This window comes from Moschus berezovskii, chromosome 20, assembly GCF_049115385.1.
Source record: "Moschus berezovskii isolate FMDL1 chromosome 20, NW_MosBer_1.0, whole genome shotgun sequence".
Classification (NCBI taxonomy): domain Eukaryota; kingdom Metazoa; phylum Chordata; class Mammalia; order Artiodactyla; family Moschidae; genus Moschus; species Moschus berezovskii.
Genome location: NC_142479.1, coordinates 20078932 through 20091982, shown reverse-complemented (window position 1 = coordinate 20091982; position 13051 = coordinate 20078932). Strand labels below are relative to the sequence as shown.

Sequence of the window (13051 nt, the reverse complement as noted above, 5' to 3'; positions counted from 1 at the left end):
GACACAGAAATAATCCCCAAGTAGGAGCCTATTGGGATCCTACACTCCACATCCAGATGAGCAGCCCTTGCCTGGGGCTGTGGGTCTGTCTGTCTGTCCTGCCTTCCTCAGGCCACTTACGATGCTTGCTGACCTGTGTGGGCTCCTGCCCACCATGGCTGAATTAAATCAGGAGTGCAGACTGTAAACAGTTACAAAGTAAGTGTTCTGGAGCATACAGGAAGGAATACTTAAATCTGCTGGAGGTGATCACAAGTTTCATGCCTTTTGGAGTTTCAGGCCAAGCGACTCAACTTTCCCGTTTATTTAGGGTGAGCAATTCATTCTGGCTTGCAGTCCTGAGCTCTTGAAAAATCTCTTGGACCAAGGCCAACCAGGACAGTTGGTCACCCTACCTTTCTCAGCCCTGTTCTCTCCTTACAATCAGGGATCCATCGATAATATTCATTGTCTGCCTGCTGCGTGTTATCTTCCATCTGTGTCCACCCCGCCAACGCCCAACCACTGCACTTTGCAATGAGTAATCACCAACCTTTCACAGTAAGGGCCCCTCTACCCAGATTCTTCCACCCTGGAAACGTCCTGGTCACACAAACATCCCCTGAAGAAGAAAAGACCATCACCCTGGCTGCAGAAGGTATGCGGACTTGAGGCAAATCAAATCCCACTCTGCCAACAACTCGACTCTAGGAAGACAATACAGAGTGGAGAAAAAATGGAAAACACACATACAAATTCGATCTATCAAATCTCCTATTTATTTTATGCAAAGTTTTCCTGCTGCTTATTAATGCCAGCTTTCCCTCTACCATTTAATCTCTGCTTCCATTTCATTCTTGGAGGCCTGTGATTATTCTAATTCAGCATTTGGATGACTTCATTTCCGTTCAAGTACACCCAGGTCAACTTGGATAGAAAAGAAAGAGGAGGAGAAGAAAAATAATCAGCTAAAAGCTATTAAATATCAGCCGTATGCCTCATGATTGGTTTTAAAGGCAGCAGTGAGGTTAGCAACAGTCAGAAATTCACCCCTTCTGCCTCTGCCTGCATATTAACATTTTTTCTGGGGCTCTCACTCTTATGGCTTCGAATGTAAATAAAGTACTGATGGGCGGCCCATTTTCAGCTAATTCACAAATACCAAGTTTGAATACACAGAGCTGTAAAAATTTAGAGGGTGGTAACCAGACAAATCCAGCCGTTCTACAGAGAGACTAATTCTCAGAGGACAAAGGAAACGGGGAAAAAACAGGGAGAAGAGAAAAGAAAGAAAAAAGAAAAGCACAGGCAACCCATGTAATGGAGTATCCTATCGGTGGGCCAAGGGGAGGGCAGGAATCTCTGTATCAGCGTTCACTCCACAGAACAATGGGATCCGATTTCTATGCCCAGTCTAAATGGACTGAGCTTTCTCCCCCGTAAGAACCACTCCTTGCGCCCACTGGCACAAGCTTGAACCGGGATTTCTCAGACACTTTCAGTCCCCACTGAAGTACATCCAGGGGGAGAAAGGCTTCTTTCTCATGCTAACAACTCCATTGTAAGTGACGTCTTCAAGCTGCCAGGAGGGCTCTGGGAAGGTGAGCTGGAGGAGCCCTTAAACCCCTTCTCCCAAGGCTCATTAACTCCTTCCTGCCCAAGGGCTCTCCTGCCCCTGCTTTTCCTCTTCCGGGCCCCCTATAAAAACTCAGTGATGCTAAACCACACTGGGAAACACGGTACAAACACACAGCCAGAAAGTTTGCGCCTTCTTCCTCTACCTACTCGGCATACACATGTGATTAGCATAATCTCAAAGTTTTCCCAGCTTGTGATCCAGAAGGCATCCTATTTTTCTATTTGTATATTTTAAAACACTGTTAACCAAGCAATAATAATGTCTGATGCATTTGCCTAACAACATCTGGCTATATTTTATACACTAAAAGGGAAATGGGAAGTTTTCCTAGAAACCCACTCATCTATTTCAGGAGCTCCTTTTTTTAAGCAGGGGAAAAAAAAAAAAGAGGATTTTTAGGAGAAGTGAGGTTGGGGTGCTTAATCAATCTGCTTCTAACTCAACTTCCTCCAAGGGCTGCAGCAGAAATGGAGGAAGAAGTTCAACAGGAAAACAGAAAGCTGTTCGGCAAGAGGCTTTACCTGCGAAGCCCAAGGCTCACATTACTTATGGGCTCTGTTTGCCGTCACCTGGCCCAGGAGGCTCAGGCCCGCAGATGAGGCAGGAGTCCCCTGTTTGCCAGCTGTGACTTTCTGCCCTCAGCAGCTCTGCCAGGGGTCACAGGGCAAATACAGTCCCCTCCCCGATATGACACACTTCCGAAGGGAGAGACTGACACAAACCAGCCAGAGATTTAATAAAACACCAGGACACTGTTGGCCTTGTTCTGAGCTATTACAGGAAGAGAATTTAAACACACAAGAAGCCTTCAGCATGGCTGGTCAGGGAGGAAAGAGCCATTGGCCCTTCCTGGTGCACTCTGGAGCTCCAAGTCAAGGTCCAAGGGACATCACGGCCCTCCAGAGCGAAGGCCCGCAGGTGACAGGCGAGCCCGGCACACCCACTACTCACTTTCCAGTGAGTCAGTGTGTGCAAACCACTTCAGCAGACGCTGGTCTTGTGGGGGCCGTGAAGCCCACAAAGCACGGACAGGACTTTTGTTTTCCGGGCCTGGTCGGAAAGAACCGCACATGTCCCAGAGCTCCGTGCATCGACGGTTTGCCTTAGGAAGCAATAAAACCACAGTCCACCGACAGGAACACAGTGGCTTGCTGATTTATTTTCGCACAAATCTCCTGCCTTTCCCATTTCAAAGGGTTTATGATATTTTTATTCTAGATCCTTCTCTCCTCACACACACACAGCATCAACAGGAATGTCTGTGCAGTGGCCAGGGGTACCCGCGTCGTGCCTGCACATAAAACCTGGAGACAGAAGAGACGAGGCGGACCCCACACGAGTGGCATCGATGAGATCTCGTTACATCAAGCAGACAACAACTTCTTGTTTTCCATGTTCCCCCCGCCAAAGTTTTCTAGCACCATTCTCTAAGTCAAGCTAACTTCCCTTAGGGCTCGAAGGCCCCTTTCGGTCTCATTTCCATGGGGCTCGCCTTAGATGAGACAGAGGGGGACTTTGCAGACTTCCTTCTCCTTCGGGGCCTCGTCCTCCCATCCGCCATGGTGAGGGGCTGGCCCAGCAAAGGGTTAAAGCCCTCATGTCAAACCTGCACTCTCGGGCAGTGGCCCAGAAGGGACATGGGAACCAGGGCAGCCAGTGATAAAGGCCGGATTGTAGCAGCCCAGTGAATTGGAAATGACTTGTAGGCCTAATGAAACAGAACTCCGGCAGTAAAACAGAATGAAAGGAATGAGACAATAAAAGGCTGGAACAAAGGGTGCAGAGTCGGTTCAGCTTAGCAAAATAAGCTCACTTTGTTGGTGGGGAAAGCCAAAGCCGATTAGGATAAACCAATGACTAAGCGTAAGTCTTCCAAACTAATTACACAGTTCACCATGTGAAGTATAATTGGGAGCCTCCAGATGCGGGCTGCTCTGCTTTCAGAGAGTTATATAAAGTGAGAATTACCTAGTGAGCCCGCACTGAGCAGCCCTCTCGTCGAGGTGAACGGCTGAAAGGTGCACAACGGCTCCATCCGGGACGAAGCCGAGAATTCATTAAGTTTAAAGGCCTCTTTTTGATCTCCCAAATCCTATAAGTGAGAATTTTAGAAACTGGTACGTGAAGGAGGGGCCTAAAGGGGAGAAGGAGGAAGCTCTGGTACATGGAGCCGCTTTGATCCCAGGGTTTTTTAATAATCGCCACGCCAGGCTCGTCCGGACGACCGTGGAGGGGGAACAGTGCCCAACAGCCCGATGGATGGTCGGGGTTTGTGTGCGTGTATCGAGAGCATCATTTATGTGCCATTTTTCGGAGTGGTCTATATACATCATTCTTGCCGGTGTGAAATCGTCAGCACAGATAGCGTCCACTAGGAAAAGTGAAGCAGTAAAACAAATTACCGGAGATCATCATTCCTGACAAATGAACCTTCTCCCTCTGAGGGTGGGGGCTGCTCCGTGGTAAAGTGGGAGATGAGGTTCTATAAATGCTGAATTTGGGGTAACAATGCAGGCTGCACGACCGGGGACAACTTACTGACCTTTCTCAACATCAGCTTCCTCATCTGCACAAGAGATGTCCCACCCACCTCCCTTGACATCCCTGGGAACCAGATTTTTTAATGCATTAAAAACCTCAGCACGAAGCACATGGCCCTCTAATCCAGAAACACCAAAGCACAGTAAAGAAGTTCACACTAACATCTCAACCTCACAAATTCTGCATCTTCCTTCATTCAGATTTAGCACAGGTAATAAGAAATTGGAAATAGGTTACAGCTTTCCTAGACCTTACTCAAAGGATGAAGATTCCAGTTTATAAATGGAAGCTTTTTCCAAATAGAGAGTCCCTTCCCCACCCCCGGACCCTGAAGTGCACAAACGAACTCCACCACTGTTACAGCTGTTTTGTTTACGATTAGTACATCCTGCTCATTACTACTGATAACATCTTACCTCCATTGCAGTCTATAGATATTGTAGATACCTATCTACCTACCTATCTATGTAAGCTTACTTAAACAGTTTCTAAATTATTCAGTTTTCAAGCTTGAAACCAACCTTAGGAATAATCGAGTACAGAGGCTGGCAAATCATGGCCCATGGGCCAAATGGGGCCCAAAACTTGTTTTGATAAATAAAGTTTTATTGGAACAAAGCCACACAATGGTTTGTGTGTTGGCTACAGCTGTATCCTCTGTATATCTGAAGTGAGTAGCTGTAACAGAGCCAAAACTATTTACTATCTAATCCTTTACAGGTTTTCCACGCCCTTCCCTGGGGTAAGAAGCTGAAGCCAGGAAAGCACAGGCCTGTTAAGGTGCCACAGAGGCGTCCCCATGCGGTCATGCCCAGTATGAGGGTCTGGGGTACCTCTTCTTACTTTACTCCCACGAGGGGGCCAGAATAACTACCCAGAGGGTGAGAATGGCACCAGTCACCAGAGTCCTTATGCCACGACTGCACAGTCTCATCTTAAATACAAACAAGGAGCGACACCCCTAAACTGGGGGCCGGGTTGTAAATCTCTGGGAAGCAAGTGGGAGAAAAGCACCAAAGGCAATTACAAGCATCCAACTTGAGTTATTTCAAGCTCTGGGTGTACAGTCCTGCACCCACTCCACTTACAGTAATGACATATTCAGCCCTCCTGAGTTCAGCCCTAGGACAGCCACCTTCCCCATCCTGACTGCCACCTGAAATAAACAGCTGAACAGCTGCCACCTCAGGCAAGACAGGAAGAGGGAGAGCAAAGAGGCCTGACCACAAGGGAAAACTGAAAAGAAGGCGGCAAACTCTGAACAGAGGCTGCGGAGGGGCAAGAGGTTCTGCACTGGGAGGAAAGAGGGTACGCATTCTGGCTGTTACACGGCCTGGTTTACCTGGGTGACCTTTGCTGAGACTTCACCCCCCCGACCTGTGCTGTCCACCCCTGAAAATGGGCTGCTGGGGACACCTGAATCCGCTGTGCAGAAGCAAGGAGGCCGAGCAGGCCAAGGTCCCCGGCACTGCCCCTGGGCACCCTCCCTGCCCTAAGTCTATCTCATGGGTCGTTAAGCAGCTGAAACAGGGCCTAAAGTTTGGGTTCTGTTATTAGACAAGCCTAGAGGGGAAGTCTGTGACCTTTCAGGAGGCTGTGACTTGGAGTCAAAGATGCAGTGCCACCAAGACTCTATTTAACAATCTACAAAATGGGCAGGGCCCCCACCAGCACCGCAGAGAAGAATTAAGTGAGATAATAATGTAAGTCAATGGCCTGGCCCATGGATGAAAGAAGGTGGAAGTTCTAGTCGCTCAGTCATATCCAACTGTTTGCAACCCCATGGACTATAGCCTGCCAGGCTCCTCTGTCTATGGAATTCTCTAAGCAAGCATACTAGAGTGGGTTGCCATTCCCTTCTCCAGGGGAGCTTCCAGACCCAGGGATCAAACCTGGGTCTCCTGCATTACAGATTCTTTACCGTCCGAGCCACCAGGGAAGCCCGACCTGGCCCATATCCAACACTTAACACGCACTCACTATATTATTCACTGAATTAAACTGTGAAGAAAGCTGATCGCTGAAGAATTGATGCTTTTGAACTGTCGTGCTGGAGAAGACTCTTGAGAGTCCCCTGGACTGCAAGGAGATCCAACCAGTCCATTCTAAAGGAGATCAATCCTGGGTGTTCATTGGAAGGACTGATGCTAAAGCTGAAACTGCAATACTTTGGCCACCTCATGAGACGAGTTGACTCACTGGAAAAGACTCTGATGCTGGGAAAGGTTGGGGGTGGGAGGAGACGGGGACGACAGAGGATGAGATGGCTGGATGGCATCACCGACTCTGTGGACATGAGTTTGAGTGAACTCCAGGAGTTGGTGATGGACAGTGAGGCCTGGCGTGCTGTGATTCATGGGGTCGCAGAGAGTTGGACACGACTGAACTGAACTGAATGTGTAGTTAACCAACTGAAAAGAGCCCCGAACAACCTGACACAGTGGGCAGTGTGTACAGGTGTGTGAGGAAACTGTACGCAGGTGTGTGCGTGTGTTTTTTCCGTTTCCCTCAATCAGTCTGTCAATTTACTGTGACTCCTTTCACAGGTCAGGGCTCACTCATGGCCCTTGAGGCCCAGCAGCAGGGTCTCCCCTTGTGGGATCCTTCTGGACTCAAGTGAATTACATCAGAATCCTGAGAGGCGGTGGGCCCTACCCTAGGGAACATGTCACACCAGCCACCAGCCAAACAAGGAACAAGCTCCCCTGAATACAGACTCCGCTAACCCGCAGAGCACACTGACGCACCAGGCTAGTAACATGTGAGCATACAGAGTGTGAGGGCTGGGATATGCTCAAAGGCCTCCTTAGTCCTTCAGTGAAATACTTGGTAGGTTTACGCATCCTGCTGAAATCCGCAGATATTACTGCAAAATTAACTGAGCGGCTTCAGACCTGGCGAGTGCCAAGTCAGGGAAGTCTGGTCTGCGGCCGTCGGCAGACAAGAGGACGTGGTTCCCAGGGCAGGGACGGTCACTGCTGCGGGTTCGCCGCTCCCTGCCACCGGCCCACGGACTGAGTCACAGCGCTAAGTGCTAATGAAGGACGATGGAAAGACAGAGCGAAAGAGAAAGGAGAGAGACCGTGCCGGGCATGTGTGGAGATGCGGCAAGTACGAGCCTGTTCGGGGTATTCTAACAGCCCATCTGGGCAGCACCAACTTTCCTGACACCCGCAAATTGGCCCATGAGATTCCAAGGCAGGTTACGGCTCGAAAAAGAAATCCCACTTCATGTTTGCAAACACTACCCCCCAGCCTGGTTTTAAAGGCAGAAACGGTAGCAACAAGGGCCAGCACTCCAGAGCCTTCCATTATGCAAGCTGTGTTTGTCTCATTAAATTATTTCCAATCTCTCTCCCTGGGCAGGGTGGGGCTGTGGGTGGACCCATCCCCCTTGGCGCTCTGAATCAGTCCTGAAGAGCAGCGAGACAACGGACATCAGCACACTCAGCTATTCTTTATCCCGCCAGAATGAATCAGCCCCCAACTGGCAATGCCAGACAGTGCCGTGGGGAAGGAGCCTTTCATAACCGACCCAGAAGGGCAGCTGAGTGCCACTCGGAAAGCAAGGCTGGGTGGGAGGAGGCTGGGTTCTGGGAAGCATGGTCTCCCATCCACGCAGAAACTGATGAACACCAGAAACAGGAAAATCTCCCGTTTTGAGGCTAACCAGGAGTCAAAGCCTGCCTCCCAAAGAGGAGCCCATGACGGGCCTCTCCCGCATATAGGCCCCCAGCTGACCATCACTGCGGACAAAGAAATGAAAGCACAGAACTTTCAGGCCGGCCAGTGGGCAGCCGTGCCTTGCTACCACCCACATAGGCACCCACGTGGCACGCATGACGGGTGGCACAGGGGAAGCGAGTGATGGAGCTTAGGATGGTGTCTTCCAGGACCCTGGGCAGGCATCCCTCTGCATACAACGCCCTGCGGCGGGGCAGGGGCACACGACACAGGCCTGTGCAGAAGCAGCCCATCTGCGCCTGTGGTCCCAGGACCAGGCCCACAGCTGCTCAAAGACAGAGGCGGCGGGCCTGCACGCCACGCACCTGCCAACCTCCTGGGACACACGAGCCCATGGGGGCGCCGCACAACAGCCAGCAAGGCTCAGCAGCTCCGAAGCCACCCTGTGGGGGCCGGGGGGAAACAGTCCCCGAGGAACAGGTCCCCCGCAGGAAGAACCTACCCTCCAAGGCCGTGGGGCCTCCCGGCCAAGCAGAAAGGGGCTGAATGAATCACCCACGGTTACGCACCCTGTCTGTCTGTCTGACTCTCACGCACTCTCACGCTCGGTTTCCTGACTCCTCTGGGGCCTCCTGAGTCGCTCTGGGCCCAATACCCCGGCAGAGCCCAGGGGATGATCACACTGCTGTCACCTGGACATCCTGACAGGTTTGCGCCCAGCATCTTCCCTGGGTTTCCTCAGGCATTTGACAGGGGAGGAGGGCTCAGCCCCCAGGGAGCCTTCTCTTTCAGTGCGTCCTCCAGAAAGGCCCAGAACGAAGCCCAGTGCTGATGCAGAGACCAGCTTCTGCGGGAGCTCCTGCCCTGTGACCCCGCTCAGAGTCCCTTCCCTAGCTGGCGCTGCCCCCGTCAGCTCCCGGCCTAGGCCCCACACGACCAGCCAAGGCCAGTAAAACTGCACTCAAAGGCCGCTCAGTCTGCTCCTACCGGCGCACGGGGCTCTGTGCCCACCACCAGTCAGGCTTCCATCTCGGCTCCTGCCAAAACCCATTCACATCCTGACAGCCAAGTCCAAGGAAGAAGCTCTGGAGGACACGGTCGGCAAAGGCAGGGGCCACAGCAGCCACTTCGAAGCACAGAGGAGGCTACCCAGCCCCACGCGCCACTTACCTTGCCGAACTGCTCGAAATACTGCTTCACGTCTTCCACCACCGTGTTCGCAGACAGTCCCCCTACAAAGATTTTCTTTGTTCTTGTGACCATCTGCAAGAAACAACAAGAGGAAGACGGGGGTTAACTTGGTTATCTGAAGCCACGCTCACTGAGCTGTTGAACAAGGCTCTCTGCATACTTCTCCAGAGAGGAAAGCGATGCGAGGACTATCTCATTCGCTCAGAGCAGGCCCTTCAGACGTCTCAGGATGCCAGAGACAGTCACGAGGGATACCTCAGGCCTTCAGGCCGCAACCTGAAAGCTGGCGTTTCATGCAGATGGAGAGTGGACTTCAAAGCCTCACTGGCCATAACACACAGCTTCATTGTGATGTGAAGTCACACGTCAGAGCTATTTTAAACCGAAGAGATGCGAACAAAGGAGAACTATGTGCATAAAGACGTGCTGCCCAGAAAGTACCCATGGAATGTGTCAATGAGAAACTCACACATAATTCAAAACTCTGTGCAGACTGCCTGCACGGAGCCATTCCGGGTGCTGGCTTGTGTCTGCCAACAGGACAGGCACTGGGAGGGTCAGCCCCCTCCCCTGCCCCCAGGGCTCCTGTCCCTCGGGATTTCTCACCATTTCCCCTTGACAAGTCCTACACTCAGTCAAGCCCAGCTGGTTCCCAGGCCTCCCCACCTCTGTCCACACGGGTTCTCCTTGGGAGACCTCTCCACGCCTGTACCTCCCACGCCAAGCTGACTACCCTCCAAGATGCAACGCTCTTCTCCAAGATGCCAAATACCTATCTGGCTGCCCCCGCCAGAGGCTGCGTCTCTCACTTCTGAGCCCCCTAACGCCGTGCCTTCTGCCTCTCACACATTCGCTACTTTCCACTTGGTGCTAAAGTGAGTGATAATCCTGCCCTCCTTACCTCCACCCCAGACCGTCTCCTGACCTTCTCAGGATGCCCTGCAGTGCAAATACAGGGCATTTGCACAGAAGCCCACACCCGAAGTTTGTTAGATACAAAAATGAATGAACTTCTGAAATGGTCGCCCTTCAAAATCCCACCAGTCCCAAAGGAAAAGGAGGCAGAAGTTCAGTGATGTGAGCTCTTCAGAGCGGGACCAAAAATCTTACATGGAAGAGTGAAAGACAACAAAATGAATTTTATTCTGAAAACTAAGTTAGGCTACGTGGGTTTGGGGGTTGTTTGGTTTGGTTTCTCTTTAACGTCAAATTAAAAAATGTAAAACTCAAGTGAACACAGGATCTCCCCAGTCTAGTCACACACAATAAAAATACAACATCTTAACTCAATGGGTAGCCTCTTGTCACAATACACACACACACATCAAATCATCACATTGGAGGGCTTCCCTGGGGGCTCGGTGGTAAAGAATCCGCCTGCCAACGCAGGAGACACAGGTTCAATCCCTGATCCAGGAAGATCCCACACGCTGCAGAGCAACTAAGCCCGCGTGCCACAACAATTGATCCCGCGCTCTAGAGCCTGGGGCTTGCAACTTCTGCAGCCCGAACGTCCTGGAGGTGTGCTCTGCGACTAGAGAAGCCCCCACAGTGAGAAGCCCGAGCGCCACAGCTACACGGGAGCCCCTGCTCTCTGCAACTAGAGAGAAGCCTGCGCAACAACAGAGATCCGGCACAGCCAAACGTTAAACAAACAAATAAAAGCATTTTTTAAAAGTCGTCACGTTGTGCACTTAAAGTAGCTCACCATTTTATTTGTCAAATATACCCCCATCAAGCTGGGGGGAAAAATGTTTGATGAGAACATACAAATAAAACCAAGATTGAGATCCAAAACCAAATCAGTGAGAGGAATCGAAGAATATTAAAAGAAAAGCCACCCACCATGTCACACATGTGTATGAAAAGTCGGTGCAGGAGTCTGGGGGCGTGGCTGCCTGGACCACTTATCACCTAGTATCCATACATCTGCGGAGACAAGGAACCAACAACCCCGCCCAACAGTGGAGACTCAGCCGTCAAAGACAGACCCTGCTAAGAGTGTGAAAGGCGCTGGGGACCCGGCGTCTGTGTCCCAGTCTGAGTGGGACCCCGGACAGCACTCCCCACCCCGAGCTGGGTTCTGGGCGCTGCACAGCGGTCCTCTACCAGAGCTCCCAACTAACCCTGAACCCTCCTGGATCTGTAGGCCGGGCAGCCCCAATGGGGAGGCTTCCTGACCCCGGGCCCTCACACTTCAGCTCAGTGGCTCCCAGACGGGACCCAGGCCAGCGGAGCCCACGGACCGAGCCAGACCCGGAACACCCCCGGAGTGGACGTCCTCCACTGTCTCAGGGACACATGGCCTGATGACTCTCGTATGTCTCACAGCTGGGGACCGCCAGGCAGTGGTTAGCACATGTGTTTAAAATCGTCCTTTACTATTTTTTTCATCTTTTTCAGATGAATGAGAGATTAGGTGAGATACCGTACATGAGGACATTCTATGAAGATCCCACCAATGTCCACACCACTGAGCTCCTCTGGCTAACAGGCAGGCACCTTATCTAGCTCCTTGTTCCTCTCCTTCCTTACCTCCCTGCTTATCCATCAGTTCCCCTGGGAGGTCAAGGTCACCTTCACAGTGAAGCTCCACCAGGCCCGCACCTCACCTCACTAATCACCAAATTTTACTAACCTAACTTTCTTAATGCATTTGTTCAACAGACAATACTACAAGCAAAGTGCTGGAATTTACGTTCTAATATAATATGGAGTTTAATCCAGTTTAAAATGGAGATATGATAATTAGCCTACCACATAAGATTCCTGTTAAATTAAATAACATATGCCAAAGTGTCTGCTGGGACACCTCAGAGATGCAAAATACACGGTCACTGTACCTGAATCCAAAGTCAGTTACAAAATCCATCCTTCAAGCTCAGAACAAATGCGCAGGAGAAAGAAATCTTGTATCAAACACTTTGATAAATCAACCCCTGTTGCCCCATTCTCTTCCACCATCATTTCAAAAACACTTTCCAGCATCTCCACATGGCTTCAGATTGGCAAAGACTCCCAACAGTTTCATTTTATATTTTTCATTCCTTTTTTTTTAGCTCCAGCAAAGCAATTAAATATCTATAAAGAAACACTAATGCGATCTACAAACATGCACTCATGGAGTTCTCAACTTAAAGCGACTCTGGAGAGACATTCCATAAAACGAACCCCATGGTCTCATTCAGACATGGTGTAGCGCCAGGTGGGTGTAGACAGCTGGCCCTATTTCTATTCCAGTCGTTCACATGGACGCAGAGATTTAAACGACCAACATGTGTTCGTCCTAAATAACGGAAGTCAACAGCGTGTTCATTCCCCAGTAACTGGTGAAACAAGAAGGTCCCCTCTGACACCCTCTACCGCTGCCCTACGGCCATAAACCTGCCAGGACAGAGCCCTAAATGCTGGGGAAGACACCCAGTTATAAATCTACACAGTCCCAAAACAGTCTTTAAAATGCTTTATTTTTAAAACAAGGATGAGAAATTCCAGGCCCCAGACAATGCGCCAAAGTGTTCAAGTGACGAAAACATCCTCTCCAGGAACCAGCTCAGCTGCGGAAATGGATCCCACTCTTCAGCAAACACTGAAAGGAGACTGATTTAATCAAAACCTTCCGAACATGAAGAGGCCAGTGGGAAGACGGGCAACACTTGGTCAGGGGCTCACCGATGTCGCGGCTTCAGGAGAGGGGGCCGCGGCGGTTGAGGGGAGCTCTGCAGGTGACCCCTCCCGCCAGGGGAGCTGGGGGAAACGGGAGCGCTTCACTCCGTCAGCTCTGGTGGCATGACGGCCACATGGGCTGCTTGCTGCTCCATGATCTGCACTCTGGAGAGGGAGGCAGAGTGTGGCAGAGGAGGCTGGAGTCACACGCTCTCCCATTTCTCTCCCACCTCCATGACTGCTGAGGACGGCAGGAAGAGGGCAGGGCGGAGATGTGGCAGCCAGCGTCTCCAGGCACTCTTAAAGAATGAAGAACCTTAAGAACCCCCATCGGTACTGTCAAGGTTTCAT

General features: G+C 50.9%; 1 protein-coding gene across 7 annotated transcripts in view; it reads right to left on the bottom strand.

Moving 5' to 3' along the window:
* Positions 1–13051, bottom strand: part of MSI2 (musashi RNA binding protein 2) — a 402467-nt gene that overhangs the window by 251590 nt on the left and 137826 nt on the right. For all 7 annotated transcript variants that reach the window (XM_055399098.2, XM_055399088.2, XM_055399156.2 and 4 more), the window contains one exon: positions 9014–9106. In XM_055399098.2, the coding sequence (XP_055255073.1) occupies positions 9014–9106 (93 nt within the window). The remainder of the gene's footprint in view (positions 1–9013; positions 9107–13051) is intronic.